Here is a 27,791-nt window from a genome sequence, read left to right as displayed (position 1 = left end):
CAGCCATTCAGTGTGCTCTTTCCTCTTTTGATGATGTTACCTGGTGGGCGAGAGCCAATGACGTCACGTCCCCGTTACGAACTGAGCTCCATCTCCTCCGCGCTGCATTCGGAGCAGCCCGTACAATCAAGAGCGTTAAAACGCATCTAAACCGCAAGACCCGACATCATCGTCATCGAATCTAACAGGAAAGCTGAAGATGCTTCAGTCCCTTACCGGTAATTCGTGTGTGCGCTTGATACAGAGCAACAAATCGGCATGGTATTTTCTGTTTCTCGTGCTCGGCTATATTTTGTATCTCATATTCGGAGCGGTGGTTTTCTCCTCGGTGGAGCTGCCGTATGAAGACCTCCTGCGCCAGCAGCTCAGAGGGATCAAACGACAGTTCCTCCAAGAGCACGAATGTCTGTCCGAGGAGAGGCTCGAGAGGTTTCTGTCCAAAGCGCTGGAGGCCAGCAACTATGGGGTGTCTATTCTCAACAACGCGTCGGCCAGCTGGAACTGGGACTTCACCTCGTCTTTGTTTTTTGCTAGCACTGTCTTATCAACCACAGGTAGGTCATTGAACAATACGGATGTAGTCATAAACTTATACAGCATTTCAGTTAATAGCTAACGTGGCATCCGTGAGACTCTGTGGATAGTGCACTATTTGATGGGTCTGCATATTTGCAGTGACCCATATTGTTTAATGTTTCAGAAAGGTATCAGTAATAACAACAAACAATACACCTGCCTTAAAAAAATATGTACATAAGTTTAATGCAGCACTGCTAACAATAGAGAAGTTATTCACCTTTTGTTCTTGTTTTTCAAATTTTCTTTGTTCTCTTTGGGAAGCTGTCTCACCTGTCATTTAACACCTGCTTTAACACAGCAGTGTTACCTTAGACATCTTAGGTATCCAATTCTCAAACAGACATGAAACAGACAACTTTATGGAAGATCTCTACAATTCAGTTTTTTTCAGTCTGTGAACTATATGCATATACAGGCCTGTATGTTTGCATACAGCACAGACATAAAGATCAACTTATAGTTTCAGTTCTATTAGTATTTCTCAGACATAAGAAAACTTCAAATGAAACAAAACCTATGTCACAAGCCCCGGCATGTACCACCACTACATCCAAACCAGTATTACATGAAAGACAGCAAAACTTCTTTAACTCTGTAAAGCCTGACATGTGAAAAAAATCATTGTTTTATTAAATAACACCTTTTTTTTTTAAATGGAACAATTTATTGAAACTTTGGACAAAGTAAAAAAAATGTTAGCATGTGCGTTTTATATTTTTTGTATAATTTTTGATACATCAGGTTTTTTTTGTGTCCCATAGTATGATATAATGTGATTATAGAGTTCATAAAGAAATACCAATTCAGAAGCCCAAACTGACCAAAAATATGCAGTTTGTTGCAGATCGTTGCTTCAGAAGTTGCTTCAATCCAGTAAAAGTTAATTTTGAAATGCAACAAAAAGTTATTTTTAAGCTTATTTAAAAAAAAAAAAAAAAAAAAAAAAAAAAAATCACAGCAAAAAGACCGCAACCTAAAAGTGGAAGTTTTTACAATTACATAAAAAGGACATTTACTTACTAAATGCATATGAACTATCAGTCAGAAGGCATTCATTTTTTTTTAATTTTTATTTAAGATTTCACAGCAAAAAGACTGCAACCTAAAGGTGGATGTTTTTGCAATTACACAAAAAGGACATTTACTTACTAAATCCATATGAACTGTCAGTCAGAAGGCATTTAGGAAAGTTTTGATTATGTTTTATTTAGTTATTAATTATGATCATTTTTTGGGTTAATTACAGTTGGTTCACACTACCCTAGCAAACATCCCCAGGTTAACGCACAGATCCAACAAAGGCCGATTACAACTGGAATTTAGTGTTTGTTTGCATTTTGGGGGAAAGTATGGCCAGCCTATATGCGTAAAAGCTTTGTCTTGATTTACCTGGGAAGAAGGATTTGCAACCGCCTTATCTTTGACACAGACATGCAATATCTAGTTCCCCATTTGCATTTATGCATGTTGCTCAAATCATATTTTCAAATCTTCTTTTTTTATCTACAAAAGGAACTTTGAACAGGACAGGTTGTTGAAAGTGGAATAAAGCCTTAGAACTGACCACAGATTTTTTTTAGCACAGGTTGGCTACACATCACAGGCATCATCTTCCTCATTTTAGTGAAAGTAAAAGGAATATCAAGAGAGAGCTACTTTGGCTTTACTTTTAGACAAAATAATTGTCTAAATAAATGGAACAGTTAGATTCTGCAGGTTTGTTTTGTTTGGTTCCTCTTACAGCTACACATTTTTCAGGAGTAAATAGTTACATTTTCAGTGGTCAAAAAGCAAATGTGAGTTACTTTACATACAGATGAAACTTTTTTCTTTTAAAGAGGAATGTCTAAAGTACAAATAATGATGAAACTAGAAATGCTAGAATGCAAAGTTCCATAAATATTCCTTTTGTGGGCATGTAACTCAAGAAGTATTAAAGTCATCTTAATATGCTTTTATAATCTGGTTCCTAATAAATTTTTGTTTTTGAATCGTCACTTTCAAGGCCCAATATAGTTCAGTCCCAGAGACTTGGGCATCTCAATGCGGCTCCATGTCCTGATTGTTGAATATTCCCCATTTTCATGGGTCATAAATCAATTGTTGGTCACTTGGTTGCACGCATCTGGAATTGAACCCTATAGGGCCTTAATATTGGAGATGCCAAAAGTCTGTTAACACCCCAAAATCTAAAAGGGTGTTAAGATATCCTTAATACTTCCTGAGTTACAGGCATGCAAACTTTGGAGAAAAAAAACTTAAGTTCTTTTCAGTGTTGTTTTCGTCAACGATGACGATGACGAAATCATTTCGTTGACGCAACTTTTTTCATGACGATAACGAGACGATGACGAGATAAAAATGGCTCGTTGATGACTAAAACATGACGAGACGTGTGTGAGTTTTCGTTGACGAGATGAGAATAGACGAAAATGTTAGTGGGTGGTCCGTCAGACATTTAAAATGCACGACATTTCTGCTTATTGTGCATGCCAATTAAAACCTAAAAAGTATCTGCCGCTATGGCAAGCCGTTTTAGCATTAAATACTCTTTGCCATACTAGTAGGCTATGGCAAGCCGTTTTAGCATTAAATACTCTTTGCCATACTAGTAGGCTATGGCAAGCCGTTTTAGCATTAAATACTGACATTTAATACTTTGGTTTCCATAATCATAATCATCCATAATCTGATCTCCTGAAAAAAACTCTTGGGTGGCACATTTCAGGATGGGATACAAGCTGGCTATCAATCTAGGCTAGGGCTGGGCGATTCTTTCGATTTTTTTCGATTAATTCGAATTTATGTTTTAAGACGATTTAATATTTATTAAATCGAGGTATCGCGATTTTTTAATAAAAATATTAGATACATTATTCTGCCATTGGTGCAATTACAATTAAGAGTCCGACCACACAATGGCGCGCCTAACTAACCGCTGTATTCAGAACGGAAAACAAATAACGCGTTCTGGTAAAATAACGCGAGTCACTAAGTGGACATGATTAGCTGCTTGCTAGCAAGTTAGCCTGTTATATTACATACAATTTCACTTATCACATAAACAGAGTAGAGAGATGATTGAAGACAATAGCAAATTATTTGCATATCAAGGCTCGAGTGCGACCAGCATATTTGTATTTGCGCTGAGTGGAGCTTCAAAGGTTTCTATGTGTTTTGCACATTGACTAATGTATCTCAAGTGTAGAGAGAGTGTAAATAAGAGACTGAATGGGCAGTAGCTTCATTTATTATAATAGAGCTTTGTGATATTGCGAACTAAAATGAGTGACAGCTTTTAATCATTTTTAAGGGAGTTTGTAAATGAGATATTGATTTATTATAACAGTTAAATAAACAAGAAGTTATTATTAAGTGACTTACATTGTCTGACTATAACACTATTGCCTGAATTTGCTCTATTTCGTCGTCAAAAGTGGTCTGAAACAAGTCACAGCTGAGCCGCTGCGCATCTGCACTCAAACACAGCGGTGTTTCGTTTATGAATGAATGTGCGCTTTTAAATGAATCTAGTGGAATGATTCAATTTCCCGTTCATTAAGAGTCACTTGCATTATTCTTGAATGAACCATCCATTCAAACGAATCAAATGAATATGATTCAGTAATTAAATCAGTGTCTTACCACCACCTGCTGGCAGATCGTTTCAGTTATTTAAATCATTTAATATTTCTGTGTTCAAAATTGTATATTTTTGTATACGATACAAGTCCAAGAGAAAAGCATGGAAATATATATTTTCCTCCCGTCTCATATTTATTTGTCTTACAAACATTTACTGTGTCTGGTATGATAAGAATGGGGTCTAGTGCACTGATGCAGTTGCAATGTATACTGCAAAATATATGGTGCCCATATATATTGTGGAAAAGCTGGGGTTTCTTTACATGCTAAAAGTAGTAGGGGGGAAAAAATTGATTTAAATCGGATCTAGGCCAGCTAATACTAAGCATTTGGGGTTGGTAAAATTCTTATACGATTTTGAAAGTCCCTTATGCTCACCAAAGCTGCATTTATTTGATCAAACTACAGTAAAAACAGCAATGTTTTGAAATATTATAATTTAAAATAATGGATTTCTATTTCAATATATTTTAAAATGTAATTGATTGTTGAGGTGACGAAGTTGAATTTTTAGCAGATAAGATAATATGGTGATCTGGCGCTCAAGATACATCTCTTATCATTTTCACTGTTGTTCTGCTTAATATTTTTTGTAGAAACCATGATTCATTATTTTTCTGTATTATTTGATCAATAGTTCAAAAGAACAGCATTTATTTGAAATAGTATTTTGTAACACTATAAATGTCTTTACTCTCACAAACTTTTGAATGATAATGTAGCTTTGGTCGTTTCTTGTTAAAAGTGGCACGTGTGTCCTAGCACTTTATGAAATGGCTTTTCTCCTTAATGCAAATCCGTCTAGCAACGATGTGTCAGAGACCCGAGGCATCTAGAGCGACCCTGCAAACTAACCTGATTGTTCATGTCCATAATGTGAGATTGTCCATTAGATGTGAGCTCTTGGGAGGCATCAAACTGCTGAGGGCAGAAATGAGAGCATTATAATCAGTTTATTTCAGGGATACACAAGCAAAAATGAAATTACAGAGCTGGACTAAATGATTAATTCATTGATAATCCAGGTTGGGACTTAATCTGTTTGGTAATCTGTGTCTGGCAATGGCTGTGGGACAGTATGGTTTTGTTTTCATTGAGGAGAATACAGTGTGCTTATCTATGAAATGTTTTCATGAAATATGTTTGTGACATTTTCCACTTGTAATTTACAGGATATGGTCACACTGCCCCTCTCTCTGACGGTGGGAAGGCCTTCTGTATTATTTACTCTGTGATTGGCATCCCCTTCACCCTCCTCTTCCTCACGGCTGTGGTGCAAAGGATCATGGTCTATAGCACGTGGCGGCCTGTTATGTACGTTCATACACGTTGGGGTCTGTCCAAACCCCTGGTGGCCCTCGTTCACGCAACCCTGCTGGCTGTCGTGGCTGTGTCCTGTTTCTTCCTCATCCCTGCCGCCATCTTCTCTGCCCTAGAAGAAAACTGGAACTTTCTGGAGTCCTTCTACTTCTGCTTTATCTCACTCTCCACTATTGGTCTGGGTGACTATGTGCCAGGAGAGGCCTTCAACCAGAGATTTCGTGAGCTCTACAAACTGGGCATCACTGGTAGGTGTGGTTTCAGTATGCTTCGTTGTGGTGTGCATTGAATCTATTTAAAATGCTAGGACTTTTAGTATGCATACACTTAATTCTTAATACTGTATTGTTACCTGAATGTTCCACAGCTGTGTTGTTTTGTTTAGTGATAGTTGTTCATGAGTCCCTTGTTTGTCCTGAACAATTTAACTGCCTACTGTTCTTCAGAAAAATCCTTCAGAAAAATCCTTCAGATTTCACAAATTCTTTGTGGGAAGCATCAGTGAATTTTTGAACCTTCTGTAATAGTTGCAATAATATTGCAATAGTTCAAATACACAAAAATGCTGAAAACCAAATAATTTGTGGGACCTGAAGGATTTTTTAACTGTATATTATAGGACTTAAACTGTACTGTATATCAAACATTGCCAAAGTTAATTGCCAAGGACAGGAATAGAACAAAAATAGTAGGCCTAATGCAGTCATTGTTGGAAAGGGTTCAAATATAACAAAAATGCTGAAAGCCAAAAAATTTGTGGGACTTTTCCAAAAAACAGCAGACAGGTTAACTGTTCAGGAACTGCTCATGAACAACTATAACTGAACAACAACAACAACAACAACAAAAGTTGTGGATCATTCAGTATTACAACACAGTATTAAAAATCAAGTGTATGTATACTTTTGAACATGGTCATTGTTATAAAATCAACTACTTTTTTTCTCTTGGACTATATATAAATGTATTTTATGTGAAAGATCATTTTGTATGATTCCTCTTATTTTGGTAAAATAATAAAACATTTGCAGATAATCCAAGATGTATGTAAACTTTTGACTTCAACTGTAACATAAGTGTGTAAAAACACTCAAAAGTCTTGGAAATGCTAAATAGTAAACGTGTTCTGGTTTAAAGGGATAGTCCACCTAAAAATGATAATTTTGTCAATTCTGATGATTCTGTCAATTCTAAATGATGTTGGTAAACAAATTGTTTCAGTTTCCATTGACTTGCATTGTATGGACTAAAAATGCAATGAAAGTCAATGGGAATCGAAACTGTTGGGTTACCAACATTCATGTTTCACAGAAAAAGGAAACTCTTACAGTTTTGGAAAAACATGAGGGTGAGTAAATAACAGCAGATTTTTTGAAAGATAATTCCAGTCAGTTTGTAGTTTATAAAATGTTGTTTACATTGTGGTCCAGTTTAAGGGTTCTTATCCACCTTATTTTTCCCATAAGAGTGTGAAATATAACCTGTCTGGCATCTGGTGTCATCCAATTCCAGGTGTTTTTAGCTGTACAAAACAGCTTGTTTTCTGCTTGATATTGCAAACTGGTGTGTCGTACAATATTATTGTAATGTATTATCATAATTATGAACACACTGGTTTGTAGTGCAAACAGTTTTACAGGTTTACTGCACTTTGTTATTCTTTTCGTTATTTCCTTTCAGCGGCAAATAAACTGGAAGTTTCTCACAATCACAAAAAAGGCTTACTCCCATGTAGTAAAATTGGGTGGATACTTCTCAACGAAATAAGCTGTTATTTCTTATAGTAGCATATTTTATTGAGTAAACATGCCAATCAGTTCACTTCCTTTTCTTGTAAGTGCAATTTAGCCCACAAGTAAAAATACTCAGCCGACTTCCTTTTAATGTATCTAAATGTCTTCGTGTGTAAGTCTGGCCTGTTGTCATAGAAACAGATGGTAGCTAAAAAGGAAGTGCATGTGATTCCAAGAGTATAAACTGTTCTTTCACTGCTGCTCTACTGTTCCATCTAATGTTTGTCTTATTTATGAAGCAGTACAGCTCTCATTTTCAAAAAAGTTGTATGAAAATGCCACGCGGCTTTCGTACTTGTGTGGGTTTAGTTGACGCAGATGGTCCCGTCTTTCTTCTTCAGTATGCGGGGGACGGTGAGAGATTTGCTGTCGTAGTGTAATTTTGGAGGATGTGGCATTTGTGAGGCCTACACATGCTGAGTTATCTTGAAGTCTGATATTTCTTTTGTTCTTGACTCTTTCTGTATTCATTTTAATGATGTGGCTAAAATGAAAAATAAGATGCAGACTAAAATAATCACATTCATGATCCTTGAGGTGGCAAAAACAGTTCACTTTTTTTTTTAACACCCACGTTGTTTTTTATATGCACACTTTTCCTGTAAAGTTACCAAAGTTCCAACCTAACCTATTTTATGTTGTATTGTGATTTTCTTGGGGTGTGCAGTCGTGTTTTTTAAAAAATGAGGAGGCAAGGTTTTTCTTTTTCTTGCTTTCTTTCTTTTTTTAAAATCATATGTAAATTCATGTCTCAGTCGCATTTTCTTGGTTAAATAAACATTACTTACACTATTAGAAAAAGTATATTTACATGAACAATGTAATCGATATTCTATTTAATAAAGCTAAGTATGAATCTCATCAAGTTAGTGTTTTTAAGCATTTTAAATTTAACTGACGTTCAGCTATTTTTATTAGGTAACTTTTAACTATTTAGAATTTTATGGTTCAACAGCCATCAAAGCTCGGTAAATATTGGTCACAGACAGAGATTTACTTTAAAAAGCTGATTACTCACTAAAAAACTCTCACAGATCATGTTTTCAGGACATTTAAAGTCTTGTTTTGATCCAGTCATATCGCGATGGAACACGTGACTTTTCTCATTTATTCTCAATTACCCCCCACCAAACTCACTACATGCTTAAGGGTGTCTGTTGAGACTCAATGGGCTCAGGAGAGGCGAGAGACGCGGACTCCTATTGTGACTTTACTGCTGGTGTCGCTGTTGCACGTTTCTTTAGAAAAACAAGCCATTTAATACACTTTTTAATGTTATATTTTGTAACATTGGTGGTGTTTTATTTTTGTGCTACAATTTTTTTTTTCTCATCCAATATTTTGAGGAGGCTCTGCCTCCCTTCTCTCCTCTAAAAAAAGCCCCTGAATCACCTTTAAACAAAGCTATAATTTCATTGGCTAACAGATGTTGCCGTGTCTCTTTTTTTTTTTGTCCAGTAGACTGGAGGAAACTCCTTTCAAGGCTGCAAGACAATAGACATGCAGAGCAAATAGAGAAATGTTCATACTGTTAAACTCAAGTTACCATAAATACAACCAGAACCTTCATTTCTCCATTTCTTTCTTCCCTTTGTGTCCCACAGTGTATCTCCTCCTTGGTCTGATTGCAATGCTGGTGGTGTTGGAGACCTTCTGTGAGCTTCAGCAGTTGAAGCAGCTGAGGAAGATGTTTTATCTGAAGAAGGAGAAGCCCCAGGACCGCCTGGCCATCATGGAGCATGACCATCTGGCCTTTAGCTCCATGCCAGATGGTACCGTCAACTCTCCTCAAGAGGACAAAACCGAACCATTTGTGGACTTTCCCGTCCTAACCTCTCCAGGAGGTGATGATCCCATGATCAAATAGATGTTTTAGCTTCCATCTACATAACTCTCAACCGAGGGAAACATCTTTAGGCGAAGGGTCTTGCAAGTGACTGGTAGGATACAGAATTGTGAAAAGTACTTGAATATGTTGTTCAAGATTCTGCGTATTTAACAGCCCTCTACAAAACCATGCCAGTCTGGCTTCCCATTCCTTGATGTGATAAAGTAGGTTCCCGAATGAATATCTATAAATGATTGCCACACTTAGGCTGGCCCATTACATCGGCAAACTACTTTAAAAAGCATATTTAATTGCACACTAAGCTCTAGTATGTACTTGCCAATTGAGATTGCGGAAATGGTAGAAGTAATGTTGACAGCATTTGTGGCATAATGTTGCTTACCACAAAAGTGGTCACTTCTCCCTCCTTAAAAAAAAAAAAAAAGACACTTACAGTGGACATGAATGCGGCCAATCTGTAAACACTAAAATACTCACTATTTTAATAGCGCAGCCACAAGACTCAAGTAGTATGTGTGTTGAAATGATTTTAACATGAAAAAATTGCTTAACCTTTTCTGTGTAAATGTATAGCCAATTTTACAACATTCTAAATTCTAATAAGACAGTGAAACTTATCATTTTAACAGCTTAGCAGCTTCACATTTCTGCTTTTAAAAGTATATTTCACCCAAGAATGAAAATTCTGTCATTTACTCACCCTCAATCTGTCTGACTTAATTTCTTCTGTGGAACACAAAAGAAGATATTTGTAAAATATGGTGGTAATTCCAGTTTTCATTGGCTTATATTGTAAAGACAAAAAACACAATGGAAGTCAACGGGAACAGAAAATGTTTGTGGTTACCAACATTCTTCAGAATAACGTCTTTTATGTACAGAAGAAAGAAAGTCATACAGGTTTGGAACAGCTGAACCATTGCTTTAAAACAAAAAAATAAGACCCATTTACTAATCAACTTTTGCCACAATTGCTGCCAGCTAAGCTTTACTTTTTTCAGGTATTGAACCTAGTATATTCTTTTATAGTCCAAATTTTCAAAAATAGACTTTGAAACGAAAAGCACTTCTGCTCTGATCTAAGCTTTGAGTAAAAATCAACATCATCTCAGATCTTCATAAACATTGTCAGAGCTCATTTACATATAGTGGAGACCTGTCATCAAACGTACTAACTGCCCATCATCTGTTAAGTTTTATTTCCGACTCGTGTGATCTACATTACCAGTCAAAAGTTTTTGAACAGTAAGATTTTTTTTTTTTTTTAAAGAAGTATTTTCTGCTCACCAAGCCTGCATTCATTTGATCCAAAGTACAGCAAAGACAGTACAATTTTGAAATATTTTTACTATTTAAAATAACTGTTTTCAATTTGAATATATTTTAAAATGTCATTTATCCCTGTGATTTCAAAGTTGAAATTTTAGCATCATTACTCCAGTCACATGATCCTTCAGAAATCAGTCTAATATTTTGATTTGCTGCTCAAAAAACATTTATTATTATTGTTACGATGTTGAAAAAAAATGATACTGACTCCAAGCTTTTGAATGGTGTTGTGTATAATGTTACAAAAGCTTTTTATTTCTATTCTTTCTATTCATCAGTGAATCCTGAAAAAAATACTCAGCTGTCCTAAATATTGATAATAATATTAACAAAAAAAAAATTCTTAAACAGCAAATCTGCATATTAGAACTATTTCTGAAGGATCATGTGACACTGAAGACTAATCATTATGCTAAAAATACAGCTTTGAAATCACAGGAATAAATTACATTTTAAAATATATTAAAAAGGAAAACAGTTATTTTTAAATAGTAAAAATATTTCAAATTTTTGCTGTACTTTGGATCAAATAAATGCAGGCTTGGTGAGCAAAATATACTTATTCAAAAAACATTTGTTCAAAAACTTTTGACTTGTAATGTACCTTGTGAGCTTGAAAACAGCTTAACTAGAGTAAGACTTAAAGAATACTAATCTAGAAGTCTTTCATGACGTTGTATTGCTCTAATGAATTCAAATGTTAAGACTATAATGCACTGTAATGCAGCATATACTGTAGCATAAGTGTAGAAGCACAAATCAAAGTTAGCCTGCTCAAAAGGGAGTCATTACACCTTTTAGATGACATGCGTTGTAAAAAATGTAACATTTATCTTTTAAATAGGGATATTTAAAATGTGTTTAAAGGGAAATCCATGGTATGCCCTATCATTTTCTTATTAGAAAGTGATACCTTGGTCTAAATATTAAAACGCTTGACAGAGTAAGTCTCAGTTTACATGGATTTTTGAATCCAAGGTCGAATAAATGGCTGGCTCCATGTGTCCTTGTCGTAAGCTATTGAGATCCAGCGCAATGCCGTTACATACCAAAAAAGTTTGGCGAAAATCTAGGATTACTGAATTGTGTTTGAGTATTATCGAATAATTGACTGTATAAAACAATAACTGTTTGAATTCAGAACATTTTTGTGGCTATTTAATAAACATAAAAGAATGAATTCTATTTTTGAAACATGCTGGAAGTGTTGTTTACAATAGAATGCTTGTGTTTGTATTATGAGAATGACTGTTGTAGGCATAGACTGATGACTACTGTTTAAAAAAGTCCCGCTGGAAGATCACACTGTACTGCAGATTGCATTGTATCAGTCACCGACATTTTTTCTCACAACTGAATGTTTTAGGCCTCATTTTAACTGCTGTTGTGTCTGACCGTAGGAATAATTCACAGGTAGTGTCGTTTTTACATTAAATAAACATGCTGAATCTGAGCTCAGGCCATGGGAACTTGAATGTGCTGATGTGACATTTTTATTGTGTGAATAATGAAATGCTCTGTGACGTCGCTGCAGGATTCTTTGTGCTTTATTTGCCCTTGGTGTTTTGCTGCATGAGTCTCTATGATGGGCTACAATGTCCTAACATTGCATTGGTGCAGCACAGAATCATGTATGTATTTGTTATGGAATATTTAATTTGTTTGTGTATCAGTAGTATGTTTAGAAATACACAAGGGCATAATGTCATGATCTCTGTTTAAGTTGTGTGTGAAAGACTGTTGAATAAATGTTGTCATTTCCATACATAAAAGTACTGGATTAATAGTCTTGGAAAAAATTTTTTACTGTAAAGTTCGACTGAAGTGTTTTGAAACACGCAGTTATTCTATGCGTTGACAATTTAAATTGAAACAGGAAGACAGGGTGAGACATATCAAGAGGCCTTGCACACTTTTTTTTAACCCTTATGCGGTCTTCGTTTGGGAAACACACTCATGGTCTTTGGGGTCAACAAAACTTAAATTTTGTAACAAAATAATAGTTAAAAAAAAAAAAAAACGAAAAAATGTTTTTCCTGTTTATTAATGTTTTTACTCCACATTTGTGCAGTTTTCGCAGTTTTTATGCTATTTTTTTAATATATATAAACTATTAAATAAATATATATTTTTAATAGGTTTATATGCAAAAACAGCTTTTTATGTAAAATTCACTTTATAAAATACCCACATTTTAAACTTTCATTCATGGGGATAACATGGATAATTTGATATGGTTTAGTGTAAGATTTTTGCCTATTTGTCGGAAAATGCAGTTTTAAAAAAATATAACTTTTACCACTAGATGGCTGCAGAGCACTACTATTAACTAATTGCTATTTGACCAACAATAAGATATCTTTTCACAAGTTTTTTCAATTGAGTTCATATCTACATATTATGAAATCACAATTATTACAATAAAAAATACTTTTTGACAAAGTTAAGCATTTTTTGTACTGAAACAAAACCAGTTCTATTACATATTGAGTAGCAGTACACATGAACATAAGAATGCAACAACAACATCTTTTTTTATTTTATTTGACAAATTATAAGAGAGCAGTTTTTATGGTCTCCAAATGTAGTCCTGTGTGTTTCATGATATGTAGATATGAACTCAACTGAAAAAAACTTGTGAAAAGATATCTTTCAGGTTGTCAAAAAACATATAGTGGAGCTCTGCAGCCACCTACTGGTAAAAGTATTTTTTTTTTTACGTTTAAAACTGGATTTTACAAAAGATGGGCAAAAATCTTACACTAAACCATGTGAAATTATCCATTTTATCCCCATGAATGAAAGTTAGACATGTGGGTTTTTTATGAAAGGGAATTTTACAACAAAAAAAAGCAGTTTTTGTGTAAAAACCTATAAAAAAAATATTTATTTATTAATTTATATATATTTAAAAAATATCCTAAATCCACCAAAAACTACACACAAAAAAAAGTGATTTTCCTATTATTTTATAACAAAAATCGCATTTTTGCGAAGACCACGAACGTGAGTATTTTTTTTTTCACACTAACATAAAATCAAGCTATCATTCCAATTTAATTTCTTATTTGTAGATCAAGATAGTGTTGACTGATTTACAAAGTCTCATACCATTTGGACAAAGGGAACATTTTTTTACATTTTAGCGAACGCCATTCGGGGTCCAGAAATCCCCCAAAGACCGCATAAGGGTTAAATACCCAATAGCGTTTCGTTTATATATCACCGCTTGGACCAGAGCAGTTCAGTTCAATAAAGCCGCATTTTACAGCGTATGTCAGCCACAATTTCATTCATATCGCATTAAAATATAGCATTTTGTGTAGAATTCGAATGGGTCACGCATTCACGATTCACGCATATGATCCGCTCTCTGCAACAACGCGAAACCAGACTTCCTTCGCTCCAATGGAAAGCATATTCACACTAGGGATGTGCATATCGATCCTAAAGTATCGATATATCGATACTGATGCGAGTATCGAAAGTATCGATACTCAAATTGAAAATATCGATACTAAGGTGTGTTTTATTTACCAGTGATTTTGTTTATTTAACAAAAAGCCAGGAGTACAATGTGCATTGAATTGGATGCATAACCTATGTTAGAGAATAACTGTTCACGATATAACACTTTTCCTACTCATCTGAACGCACGCAAATTAACACTTAAAGTTCATTGATCATGTTTTGTAGTAATATTAATATAAATTATACACTGGCAGAATAAAAATGTTGTATTTTATGTGTGCAACAGCCTGTCACTGGCAGCCCCTTATGAAACCAAGTATTGTAGTTACCACTAAAGTAAACATATTTTAACCACGTGTAGAAAATAAAATTTAATTAGTTGCATATTAAATGTTAAAATGCATTTCAAATATAAAGTGTAAAAGGTTATAAAAAAGGGCATAATTACATATTTTACTCTTATTAATTTAATAAATGTAATAATTTAAAAATTACGTTTAGAAGTATCGTATCGGTATCGGTATCGATATCGATGATACTGGCCATAAAAATATCGGTATCGTATCGAAAACAAAATAAGCAGTATCGCCCATCCCTAATTCACACTGTCTGAATCGTTCCCTATCCCCTATATCGACCTCTGTGAACAAGTGACCGATTTCAGCAGGGTTGCCAGGTTTTACAACAAAACTGCTCTGATCTAAGCTTTGAGTAAAAAACCATCTCAAATCCTCATAAACATTCTGAGAGCTCACTTACATATAATTGAGACTATACTATGTCATCAAACATAGTAATTGTTTTTGAAAGAAGTCTCTTCTGCTCACCAAGCCTGTATTTATTTGATCCAAAGTACAGCAAAAACAGTACAATTTTAAAATATTTTTTAACTTTGAATAACTTTTCTATTTGAATATATTTTAACTGTAATTTATTTCTGTGATTTCAAATGCAGAAAATACTAACTCTGTGGTTGCCAGGTTTTCACAACAAAACCTGCCCAATTTCAGGGGATAACTATCATGTTATTGGGGTCACTTCAACCTTCAGACATGAAAAACAACCTGTGGCAACAGTGTTAAAGTAGCCCAATTCTGTAGGAACACCGTAGACTTGGCAACACTGAATTTCAGCAGCAGCTTTAGTGGTTATTTATAGTGTAGGGGGTGGGACTTTTCAGATTCTAGAGAGCTTTTGATTCGACAAAGTTTGATGAGAAGCTGAAGTGCAGGCTGATGTCATCAAAATTGTAAATGCAAATTGTCATTGTTTTGGAGCACACCAGCTTATAGAGAACCTTAAAGGGGTCATCGGATGCAAAATTAACTTTTACATGTTGTTTGCACATTAATGTGTGTTGGTAGTTTGTGTACACAACCACCATACAATGATAAAAATCCACCCAATGGTATTTTTTTAAATCTTTAAAAGTAATATACCCTTTTTAAAATCAGCTTATTCTCAGCTTCTAGTCGTTGTGATGAAACACAGTTGATTGACATGAGCGTTTTACCTTAGACCCGCCCTCACCGAGCTGTAACAGTAGTTTACAATCGCCATTGTGTCGACTCAGGTGCAGGGGAAGACTCTAATTAAGCAGATTGAGGTGTTCTGTTGTTGGATGTAATAATGAAGCAGTCGTCATTTACTGAAGATGCAGAGGAAAACGTTACTTTCACTTTTAAAAGGAAAGCGTGATGCTGGTTTGCATATGCCTCTGTTCGAATCGTTCCTGATGCAGCTTCACCCACAGCAGAAGTGAGTGTACAGATCTTTTAATGCATCTTTGTGAATTGCCTTTCTTAATAATGTGCTTGTTGGCAAGTTTCGCCACTAAACGTGGCTAAAGTAAACATTAAATGTCTCATAATCCCAGAAAGGGGCGGGGCGAGCTAAACTCGGTGGCATTTAAAAGGGCCATGTCTTAAAATGAGTTATTGCAGAGCTGATTTTGACAAGGTAAAAGGCTGTTTTTTTATCACTACTATTGAGAATTTTTAACCAAAGTATATTATAGACTTTTCATTAAGACCCTTAAAAAAAAAAATCATATGAACTTCCGATGACCCCTTTAAGGCTAACATGAACATAAACAAGTATACATAAACCAGCTTCCGGTTTCATCCATGTCCAGAATCCATTTTTAGCTGTACAAAACGGCTCGTTTTGCTGCTTGATATTTCAAATTGGCTTACCATATTATTTTAACACATTATCTTAATTATGAGCACACTGGTTTTAAACAACAATTTTACCATTTATTGCACGTTATTATATTAAGACAGTTAAGCATCACAGCCATTGCTTGTGGCTGTGCAAAACAGGTTTGTGCTTTCATATCTTTCTTTTATTATTTATTAAAATTGTTTAGAACACATACAAATAACAAACAAACACAAATATTGAACACAGAGAACACAACAATACACTAAAACCCATGCTTTTGCACTTTAAGCAGCAGCTCATCACACAGTTCTGTGACATCTTTGACTTCTTTAGCCTGAGGAGAGAAAATAGTCACATTTTAGATTTCAGAACTACACTCAAAAGGACATCACTGTAAGAGTGACTTCCCCTGTGCATACATTTACCTTTTGTTCCAAATCCTTCTCTAGGGACTGAACTTTCAGCTGTTCTCTCTTGAGCTGCACCTCCAGTGTTGCCACCTCTGCGCCCTGTTTAGAGCGAACCTCAGCTATGGCCTTATTCGCTCTGAAACAACATCAGTGCCATTAGCAATGCTTGCAGACGTATTAATCAATATTCAATATAAAAGATTGAATTATACATACTGATCTAGTTTCTCCTCAGCATGGGCCTTCAAAGCTTGATAACGCTTTTCTTCTTTCTGCAGTCTGTCCATACAGTTCTGTGCATACTGTTTCAGAGTTTCCTCATTCTATAGGAGACAAGGGGAAGAGAGAAAGAGAGAGAGGGGGGGGGGGGGTATTATACACCAAAATAATAAATTTTGATTTAAGATGAAGTCTGGAAGTCTTGATTCAGAAGTCTCAAAAGCGTACCTTTTTGAATCCCTCTATGACTTCCTTGCATCTGTCGAGGCGTTTGACGACAGAGGAGAAGGATCTCTCCAACTCATTTAACTCTTTGGACAGCTGATCTTTTTCCTGAAGGACTCGTTCCAACTCAATTTTAGCCAAATCTTCCTTCTGTTTATGCTCATCTGTAAACACACAGGGAGGGATGTGTTAGTATTTGACATGCAGCCTTTAAAACAATGTACTGAATCTGATCAAACAACTGTCATACCTGTGATTTGAGTGATGGTGGTCTCAAATTCTGACACTATAAACCTGAGAAGACACGAAAAAGGGTTTAAGACCGGTGTGCTGTTCAAATGTCAGTCGTGCATCAGGAGTCACACACTTTTTAACTGATCCAATAAAATCACAACTAACTGGAAAACACTTTAGAGAACCCAATGATTGACTCACTTAAGAATCAAAGTGAAAAAGACACTCAAGTGAATGACTTGCTCAAATTAGGTTTTGATGTTTACAGTAGGAAATTGACAATTTCTTCATGAAACATGATCGTTACATAATATTCTAAAGATTTTTGGCATAAAAGTACAAATCATTTTGACCCATACAATGTATTGTTGGCTATTGCTACAAATATACTACTACTAATGACTAGTTTTGTGGTCCAGGGTCACATTTGTCTAATCAGAGACTTACAGCATGTGCTGATTCTCCAGCTGTAGCTTCTCAATCTGAGTCTTAAGCTCTTGTTGCCGTTCCTCTGCCTAAGAAAAGAAAACCAAAAACGTTAGAGACCAATCAAACATATACAAGTCATCTTGTGTGAGGCTATGGTAGCTAACCTGTCTCTCTGCTTTCTGTAATGCTGCATCCATGTCTCTCTGACTGTACTTCAGAACCTCAATGATGGAGTCCTCAGTCTTCACCGGCTGTTTTAGGGTGTGAACCAGCAAGTCCAGAACAGTTGGATCTGGCACCACAGTTTCCACTACCTGGAGATATAAAAATAAATAATAAATTGTAAAATTGTCTCCAATGTGCAGACTGAATGTTTCAGTGACTAATACTATAGTCAGAATGTTAAAGATGCAAAACAAAGCATTAGGTTTGTCTTTAATCTTACTGGAGGAGGCAGATCATCCAGCAGCTTCAAACTGTCACTGTGAGACTTCTGCTTTAATTCAGAATTTGCAGCCTCCATCATCCTAAAATGCACACAATAAAGGTTTGCATGATCATTGTAACATGTGCAAATGGGCCATTTAACTCCATTTAAAGGAGAAGTTCACTTCCAGAATAAAAATCCTTATAATTTACCTACTCCCAGGTGATTCAAGATGTTCATGTCTTTGTCTTCAGTCACAATGAAAGGAAAGGAACGGTTAAGGAAAACATTCCAGGATTTTTCTCCATATAGTTTTTTTGGTCCCTTTTTGGACACTTTAAAGGGCTCTACACAATCTCAGCCAAGGAGTAAGTCTCATCTAGTGAAACAGTCAGTCATTTTCTTAAAGGGTTATGAAACCCCAGGCAACTTTTTCTGAGATTTTAGCAGAAGTGTTTGTGTTGCACATCATAGAAAGCAATGTTGGCATCTGCTAATATTAATTGTTAGAGATAACTGGTTAATTTTGAGCTTTTTTGCGCTATTTTCATCTTCCGGGTTTAAAATCTACATTGTCCTGACGTCAGCTTTTGTGACGTGGCGATGGACTATAGTACATCGATGACGCGTCGGTGTCTCATAAATATTCATGCCGCTGCGTGTTCTTATCCTATGCGAAGTCGATTCGCTTAATTATTCAGGACAGCGCTTGCTGATTTGCTGTGGCAGGCGCTTCAGTCTCAGTCTATGAGATCGCCCAGAGCCGTTTGTTTCTCTATGGCTCTGAGATCGCTTACATTAACTGAGAGGAACGTTCATGAGTGAAAGAGTCCGGCACACGCGATTCATTCACAAAGTAAGTGTAAGCTGTTTTTCTTTGACGCAACCAAAGGCTTATATAAACGCGCCAAAATAAGCCTTAACAGTTATTAGTGGTTCAACAGTGTGTTCATATATAGGTTTTCGATGCATAGTGCAAAAGAATGCACATTTGTGTTTTAAACTCGTGGGGAGCGAAATGAAACTGTCTGAACCCAAAGTTGTCTGTGTGGTCTCTCTCCCCGATCTCCCCTCTACTCCACGCAGCGCTGTGAGCGCGCCACGCCCACTTCTGCAGCATTTTTCAAAACTGTGGTGAGAGTAGCCAGTGCTGAAACAGGGGGGTTTCGTAACCCTTTAAAACAATAAAAATGTATATACTTTAACCACAAAAGCTTGTCTTACACTAGCTCGAACTCACACGTTACTAATCATGCACGTGACATAGGCGGAAGTACCGACCCAGTGTTTACAAAACAAACGTGCAAAGAAAGTCAAACACCCTGTGCAAAATATATTTTCAAAAAAAAAAAAAAAAAAAAAAAAAACACACAATGTCAGACGGTTTTGAAGTTGGAGAAAATGAGATTTTTCACCCTACCTTTTTGAACTGAAGTAGACAGACGAAGAACTAACCATGCGAGACCTTTCCAACATGATTATGCAATGCATGAAGACACACATGCGCATCACAGTGCTAGTACAAGACGAGTATTTGTAGTCAAGTATATCAATTAAATTTTTTGTTTTAGAAAATGATAGATCGTTTCACTAGACAAGACCCTTGTTCCTTGGGATCGTGTAAAGCCTTTTAGAGCTGCACTGAAACTGCAATTTGGACCTTCAATCCACTGGCCACCACTAAACTATATGGAGAAAAATCCTGGAAAGCTTTCTTCAAAATCCTTAATTTCATTGCGACTGAAAGACATCAACATCTTGGAACACATGGGGGTGAGTAAATTATCAGGCAATTTTTATTCTGGAAGTGAACCAATTCTTTAAAGCCTTCAAAGAAGGGTTGAATGTTATGAAACATGGTTAATATTAATGTTTGTGAAGACTGACCTGATGGCAAGAGAAGGCCGTGGCAGGCTGAATCCAGAGTTGCCATTGTCCACTCCAGTTTTCTTTGGACTGTCCTTCAACAGTGGGTCAAACTTTAAATACAGTGACTGCTTCCTCAAGGCTGACTCCTTAAACTGTAAAAAAAAAAAAAAAAAAAAAAAAAGTGTTTTAGTACAGCAATGAACAATTGAAATGTTGCTTAATAAACAAAGGACTACTATATTTGGTGCAGGATTCTCTTTAAAGGGAACCCTGAGTATTAAGACTTGTATAGTTTAATACAGGGGTTTTCAAACCTGTCCTGGAGCCTCCCCTGCCCTGCACATTTTGTCTCTACTAATGAGCTGATGATTTGAATCAGGTGTATTAGATGAGAGAGACAAGCAAAATGTGCAGGGCAGGGGAGGCTCCAGGACAGGTTTGAAAACCCCTGGTTTAATATAAAGTAAATGATGTCTCTTAGTGAAATAATGTAGTAGATAGTAGGGGTTGAACGACTTACGTGATAAAAGTCGAGTCGACATCGACTAGTCGCTTATGACGTCATTATTGAACAAAAACACAAACCTTGAGCTGAGACTCAAACACCTTGTGCACAGCTATGTCACAGCGCTGCCTACATGGCTATTGTTCCAATAATACTTTGCTAATCAGTAACTAATCAGTTATTTTGTCTTTGGGTCGTTATATTTCTCACAGATTTCTGCTCGTTCTAATTCAGCAGATAAAGTAGCACTGTAAAGATTACATTTATATAAAGTCATTAGTGAGAGAGCGATTGCGTGTGAATTCATTCTACCTGGCAGCGTCTCTCTACTAGCCTAATAATAAAGCTGTGGGTTTTAATTACTAAGAAATATATGCTAGAACTGTTCAGTTTCTAAGCTATATTAGCCAGAAATCATGGAACAGTGTTGACAGTTCATTTCCCCACCGCGCTTTTGAATGATTGTGTGCACGATCTGCACGTGATGTACGAGCGAGCTACTGTATGTAGCCTATCTGTGTGCGTTATAACGCAGCAGCGTATTAGATTAGAAAAAGCTTTTTAAAACGTGCATTCTCCTGTTCAGTTTTAAACATCAAGATGGTATACTCACACGTGTTGTGGAGCACTTTCGGAGTATGCATTTATTATTTTAGCTGTTTTCACAAAGCGTAAATGCCGACTTCAAAGACTTCTTATCCTGTTGCGCCCTCTATAGGACCAGCGACTAGTCGACGTCAAGCTTAAAGCGTCATGGCAGAGCATTAAGTCGACTAGTCGATTAATCGGTGCAACCCCTAGTAGATAGTAGTAGCTGTGGTCGTCGTATCAGTATTTTATTTTATAAGTTGTGTTGCGATTGAAATAACGTAGCTCAATGCCAGTAGCTTGCAGAGTGCAACGGTTCCATGTATTCAAAATAATGGCACCCACTTATAGTCTAAAATATGTACATAACGACATGGATTTTTAAATAACGTAACTCTTTCATAGGTTTTCTACTACATATTTCAGTAGGAGACATCATTTACATTACTTTAAGCTATTCAAGTTAATACCCAGGGTTCCCTTAAAAAAAAGAAAACAATATTAAATGCATTACTCTGGCATTAACTAGGCTACTGGAAAGGCTCATAAAGGAAAACACTCACAGTGCTTGATCCAAACTGCTCCAGATAATCCATCTGCCCATCAAAATCTCCCCCTGGCATGACTGAGACAAAAACAACATAATTGCTCACAATGTCAAAGGCTTGCAATGGAAGAATCGGTGTAGTTCAAATTCAAATTCGACCATGTATACTCACACAATGCTCCTGGCACAAACTCATCTTCACTCGGTGCCCCCATACCAAGATCACAGGTCTGGTTCTGTAGATCCACTTTAAATTCTGATGTTGCCATGAGATCTAGCTCCTGTATCGCTGGATTCTGGGGTATGTTAATGCTGGACACAGTGAACAAATCTACATCTTCTGACGTCTATTAAGAGAACAAGTGACAACATGATCATTATCTGTTGAAACAGAAATTTTGTGTTGAATTTGTACATTTAAAAGACAGACACTCTTACCTGCTGAGTGACAGGAAGATTATTTTCCATGTTTTCATTGCTTTCAGAAACTGCTAGGGGAAACCTGAAGGAGAAAAAGAAAAGTCTGAGCTCAACAATTATTTACATTAATACAACTGGCAAATGCTAATCCAAAGAAACTTTCACTGCATTCAGGGTACATATTTAATTAGTTCATGCATTCCCTGGGAATTAAACCCTCAACTGACCTCAACTTTCAGAATCAGAAGCATATCTGTATTTTAAAAAGTTATTAAACTATACATTTACACATGCCATACAAGTTCCAGTTTCTGTACCTGTGCTCTGATTGGTCATCTTGTGCAGGGGCTTCAGGCTGGTCATCCCGTGCAAGGGCTTCAGGCTGGTCAACCTGTGCAAGGGCCTCAGGCTGCTGAACTGGAGCTTTCATTAAAACAGGACTGGTCTGGACACCACGTGGTGGAGAGTTACCCATCTTACCCATTGTGCCAAAGGGGTTAAAGTTTGGGTCATCAAAATCAAAGGTGTAAGAACCTTTAGGAGGAGCAGGAATGTCCACAGGTTCTGTCTTCTCTGGATCCTTAGAAGATAGCTTCTCTGGTTCTTTCTTTTCTGTGGCTGGTGCAAATGTTTTTTTAGTCACAGGTTTTGCACCTGCAGGTCTTTTGACCCCAAGACGTTTCGGAGGAGGTTTGCGCTTGACTCCAGCGCCATCGTCAAAGTTAAACTCTAGTAGCATCTGGTTGTCTTTAGGGGGTGATGTAGATGAGCCCTCCGTGGCGGTAGAGTTCTCCTGAGGTGGCATGGAGGTATCTGAAGATGTTGGGACATCTGGGGTCTGGATTGAGAGCTTTGGTTCCTGTTTAGCTTCTTGGCTTGGCAGGGGTGGATCAGAAACTACTGATGCCTTGCCATTTAGAGGAGAGTTTGGGATCTTTGAGCCACCAGATTGGAATGGGTTGAGCGAATCGAGATTGTCAAAATCCAAAGCGTAGGCTCCCACAGGGGGTCGTGGCGAGTCCTGGGCCTCAGGTTGATCTTCCAAAACAGGAAGCTGCTCTGGCGCTGGTGTTGGTCCAGTCATATCGGACTCCTCCGCATCTGTGGTGCTGTTTTCAATGTTGTCAGTTTTGAGGATGACTGTGCCCTCTGCTGAAGATATGTTGGCAGAACATTCTGCAAGGGAATTCTCAATTGATGGGACAAAGGGAAGAGTCTCATCAAGTGCAGCTTCAGTCCCCTCTGGAACCTCAGCTTGAGGTTCAGAAACAGGGGCTGCAGCTGTATCAGACTCTACAAGCTCTGATGACCAAGACTCAGGTAAAGCAGAAGATTTAGGAGGAGAGTTCTGCATTTTACTGGAACCCTGGAAGGGGTTAATGGCATCTAGATTGTCAAGATCAAGGGTATAGGCACCTTTGCTCTGAACAGGCATATCATCATCAGGGTAGGCAACGGTGTTACTCTGGATGTCAATCGGTGTGGTGGAAGTGTTATTCAACAATGAACTCCTGTAAAACACAAATTCAATTTTACATGTGGATTTTGCCATTTTTTGTAAATAGATTACTATTAAAGTTACTCACACAAACTCAATGTTGCTGCTTGTGACAAAGATGCTCATTAAAGGATTAGTTCACCCCATAATTATAAATTCCTGATAATTTTCTCACCCACATGTCCTCCAAGATGTTCATGTCTTTCTTTATTCAGTAAAAAAAGAAATCGTTTTAGGAAAACATCCCAGGAATTTTTTCTTTATGTAATAGACTTCAACTGGGATCAGTGGGTTGAAGGTCTAAATTGCAGCTTCAAAAGGCTACTGCAAGATGAGCATTCGTGGTTAGAAATTAAATACATTTTTTATTTTTTAGAAAATGACTGATCATTTCAGTAGATAAGACCCTTATTTTTCTGCAAGTATCATGCCCTAGCTTCACCAAAACTGCAGTTTGGACCTTCAACCCGCTGATCCCCACTGAAGTCCGCTACATCAAGAAAAATCCTGGATTGTTTTCCTCAAAAACCTTTTTCGACTGAAGATAGAAAGATGGAGCATCTTGTATAGGGGTGTGTAAATTATCAGGAAATTTTAATTTGGAGTGAACTAATTCTTTAAATGGCTTTAATATTACAACATTCTCATAAAGAGAAAGTGTTTATAGGAATATATAGGAAGTTTATAGGAAATCTGAGGAAATGTGGGTTGCAGTTCCATTGGCTAGGCCTCAGCAGGAGAACCAAGACAATTTCAGTAAGAAATTGGTATGAATATGTACATAAACATGATGTTTATGAATATGTACATAAACATGATGTTTGAAGCAAATACACTTAAAATAGTGTGCAAGTTATTTCTACAGTCCTAATTAAATTTGAGCTGCAGGAAATTTGCTCACTGGTCAGTAGAGGCTGTGAGAGTCTCTAGTGCTTTATTGCTGTCCTCCTGGCTGGACGGCCTACTGGCACGGCTCGGCGACATGATCTTCTTTGTGACCGGGTCCCGCCGTGGAGTTTGAAAACAAACCTATACAAAATCAACAAATAACTACGTAAATCTAAACTCCAGTACAAACCTGACAACACATTTAACAAATGCTTTATATCATAACTGCTGAAAAGTTTTGGGTTACTTTTTAAAAAAGAAATTCATACTCATATCTGAACAGAAACTTTCATATGTTGCTTTTATGAACTTCCTACTCAATTTTTGAGTATCACTGGTTCCACAAACAACTAATCAGCACATCCGTTTTTAAAAGGATTTCTTAAAGAATTATTTCACCCAAATATGAAAATTGTCATCAATTACTCTCGGGTTTGTAATGACATGAGAAAGAGTAACCTTCGATTATCTTCATAACACAAATAAAGTTATTTTTGATGAAATCTGAGAGATTTCTGACCCTCCATAGACAGCAATGCAACTACCACATTCAAGGCCCAGAAAATAGTAAGGACATATTTAAAAACAGTCCATGTGACATTTATAGTTCAACTAAAGTTTTATGAAGCTACGAGTGGAAAAAAAATGTGGGGAAAAAAATAAAATAAAAATAACTTTATTCAACAATTTCTTCTCTTCAGTGTCAGTCGATGCATACATGTACTACCTTTCTGGGTCTTGACTGTGGTAGTTGCGTTGCTGTCTATGCAGGGTCAGCACAAACCAGCTGACTACAACTGAGAGTTTATTACAGTAAAATAAAATGCAGAAGCACACAAATTGCATGCTAATCTCTAGAAAACCCACCTTCGCTCCTCTATGCGCAGTCTTGCTGATGTTCTCAGCCTGTGACTGCCGCAGGATCGAGGGCCTGCCAGTCGGCTGTTCCAAAGCGAAAATGTCAAAAGCGGCTTCAGAAGTGCTGTTCATCCGTACAGCTCCCTGATTCTCCTTTAGCTCCTCAAAACTCATACTGCGAAACAGAGACACACAGAATATGACAACATGGGTTCTGGAAAGCCACGCCCAGTGGGCACCACACACAGCTGGTTTTACTGATAAGACCCAGGAGGCGGGCATCTGACCTTTTTAACCCAACACCCAGAGATCCTTCAAATCTGTTGCATTTCTTTTGAGCATCAGACTAACCCACTGTGACTAACAACCTAAACATGTGATATCAACCGGTGCAATTCAACCACGTGCTGAGGGAACAAAGTAGTCATGCCTTAGAGATATGTTCAAAGGCTATAACAGACAACCAACAGAAAACTAAGCATTTTGATGGTGGCAATACGGTCTTGTGATTTAGCTAATAGTGTTATATGGTCCACTGTGACAACCCCTTGATGGCATGTTATTTTATGAGAATAAGGAGGAACAAGGAAGAAACTGATAAAATCTTCAAAGAATCATTACCAATTTTGGCCTCATCTGTCCTTCCCCTGGATTCTGCTCAACTACGTAGGACTGACAATAAGACTGTCAACTTTGTATTGACAGGCACTTCTGACAGCTTCTCTCGTCTACAGTCTACCTGGACAGGCGATAAACAGCTCACCATCATAAATGAGATTATCAAGTTGTAACTTGGACAGAGTTAGATCTCAGACCAAGCCCTCACTCCAGTGCAAATGAAAGCAAGAAAGTAAAGAAACCAAACAAGCACAGCCAGTGGACTGAGTGGGAAATTTAACCCATTTCAAATACCATTAATTATTAAAAAAGTGAAATTAAAATAATGTCTAACTTCTTTCCACTAAGACTCACATGTGCTCACAATGATGACAGGGCTGATTAGAAATCACAACATAAAACAAAAATAAATTTAAGGACAGGCAAAACACGAACTTTATTTGAAACACAATGTCTCTAACGTTAAATATAAAAAATAATGATCAAACTATTTATTTCCAAAACAATCCATTAGTATTTAAATAATTACATTTGTGAACATAATAAGAGTGAAAATCTTTGTATAAAAACTATTAGATAAATTATATTCATTTAAAAAATGACAGCATGATATAACGTTACGCAGTTATCAACGTCCTAATAGCTCTAGCAAATTAGTCAAAAGCAACTACTTCTACTCTTCAATATCGTGTAAGATTTCACTATCGCTCTCCTACTATCGCGTATAAGGTTTCCTAAAATACATACCTTATTCAGACAGCTCAGAAATCTAACATATAAACCGTTAACTTCTCGGAGAAAGACAGCGAAACACAATGAGACTTCTACGTTTATAACTTTCCCCCTGTTTGAAACGGTTCAAATTTAAACTGCACAGTCTCAGCCAATTAAACGCAAGCATTGGCGCCCATCGGGCGGGGCGATCATATGAATCGACCAATAGCAATGCGCGTCAAACCGCGTCGTTTCAGAGCCTAGTGGACGTTCCTTTGATAGACATTCAAATCATCCAATGGGTAAATCCGTTGATGCAGAGCGTTTATGTGAAGCCAAATAAATATGACCTCGTATAACCCTTTTACCAGTAGACTAAAGTAAGTATAAAAGTTGTCAGCTTACTGTAAACTACTATTGTTGTTGCAGTTTAAACATTAAATATCTGTGTCTGTGGTGTTTTCGTCATAGCGTATTTCTAATATATTGGAAAGATAAAGTTTTTATTACTATTTTTATACGTTACAGTGTACTTTTATTATTTTTCCCATACAATGGACATGGACACGGGTTTGCAAATAAAGTAAGTAATGACGGAATTTTGGGTTAACTATCCATTAAATGAAAAGTGCTGAAAATAGATGCTTGTTGTGGACTGAAATAAAAATGAATACATATGATCTGAAGGTAGTAAAAGGTACAGAAGTAATGAAACCATCCATCTTTTTCCTCAAGTAAGCCTATGGGTGAGACTTCCGGTTCATTAGCCGCTATAGGAAAATAACGAGAAGAATAAAAAACTTCCAGTAAACGGTAAACACACAACAAACCTGATTTTTAATTAAAATAATACATAAAAATAATATGTGACCCTGGACCACAAAACCAGTCATAAGTCTAATTGTATTTTTTTTTTTTTTTTTTTATTGAGATACATCTGAAAGCAGAGTAAATACGCTTTCCGTTGGTTTATGGTTATATGACAATATTTGGCCGAGATACAACTATTTGAAAATATGGAATCTGAAGGTGGAAAAAATCTAAATATTGAGAAAATTGCCTTTATAGTTCTCCAAATTAAGTTCTTTGAAATGCATATAACTAATCAAAAATGAGTTTTGATATATTTATGGTAGGAAAATTACAAAATATCTTCATGGATTTATATGGATTATTTATACGTAACATCC

General features: G+C 36.5%; 2 protein-coding genes across 2 annotated transcripts; one reads left to right on the top strand and one right to left on the bottom strand.

Annotated features, from left to right (window-relative positions):
* Positions 1-63: 63 nt before the first annotated feature.
* Positions 64-12,282, top strand: kcnk1b (potassium channel, subfamily K, member 1b). Its single transcript, XM_073834912.1, has 3 exons — positions 64-554; positions 5,397-5,792; positions 8,942-12,282. The coding sequence occupies exons 1-3, from the start codon at positions 200-202 to the stop codon at positions 9,202-9,204; spliced, it is 1,014 nt and encodes a 337-aa protein (XP_073691013.1). The 5' UTR covers positions 64-199; the 3' UTR covers positions 9,205-12,282.
* Positions 12,283-16,255: 3,973 nt separating this feature from the next.
* Positions 16,256-26,731, bottom strand: tacc3 (transforming, acidic coiled-coil containing protein 3). Its single transcript, XM_073834911.1, has 16 exons — positions 26,635-26,731; positions 25,279-25,444; positions 24,425-24,552; positions 22,343-23,536; positions 22,044-22,107; positions 21,778-21,952; positions 21,622-21,683; positions 19,984-20,117; positions 18,115-18,196; positions 17,834-17,983; positions 17,688-17,755; positions 17,257-17,300; positions 17,010-17,170; positions 16,779-16,885; positions 16,578-16,698; positions 16,256-16,486 (listed from the first exon to the last, which is right to left on the bottom strand). The coding sequence occupies exons 2-16, from the start codon at positions 25,441-25,443 to the stop codon at positions 16,415-16,417; spliced, it is 2,727 nt and encodes a 908-aa protein (XP_073691012.1). The 5' UTR covers position 25,444; positions 26,635-26,731; the 3' UTR covers positions 16,256-16,414.
* Positions 26,732-27,791: the final 1,060 nt, after the last annotated feature.

The sequence above is a fragment of the Garra rufa genome, chromosome 2 (assembly GCF_049309525.1).
Source record: "Garra rufa chromosome 2, GarRuf1.0, whole genome shotgun sequence".
Classification (NCBI taxonomy): Eukaryota; Metazoa; Chordata; class Actinopteri; order Cypriniformes; family Cyprinidae; genus Garra; species Garra rufa.
Note: the sequence above shows the minus strand (reverse complement) of the source record. Positions and strands in the feature narration are given on the sequence as shown.

Bases quoted from the DNA above. Each gene is read 5' to 3' on its own strand.
- kcnk1b (XM_073834912.1), top strand. From the start codon at position 200: ATGCTTCAGTCCCTTACCGGTAATTCGTGTGTGCGCTTGATACAGAGC. The intron at 555-5,396 runs GTAGGTCATTGA...TGTAATTTACAG, and splicing joins CACTGTCTTATCAACCACAG to GATATGGTCACACTGCCCCT. The intron at 5,793-8,941 runs GTAGGTGTGGTT...TGTGTCCCACAG, and splicing joins CTACAAACTGGGCATCACTG to TGTATCTCCTCCTTGGTCTG.
- tacc3 (XM_073834911.1), bottom strand. From the start codon at position 25,443: ATGAGTTTTGAGGAGCTAAAGGAGAATCAGGGAGCTGTACGGATGAAC. The intron at 22,108-22,342 runs GTACAGAAACTG...TTTCTCCTTCAG, and splicing joins GATGACCAATCAGAGCACAG to GTTTCCCCTAGCAGTTTCTG. The intron at 21,684-21,777 runs GTGAGTATACAT...TTTTTGTCTCAG, and splicing joins GTTTGTGCCAGGAGCATTGT to TCATGCCAGGGGGAGATTTT.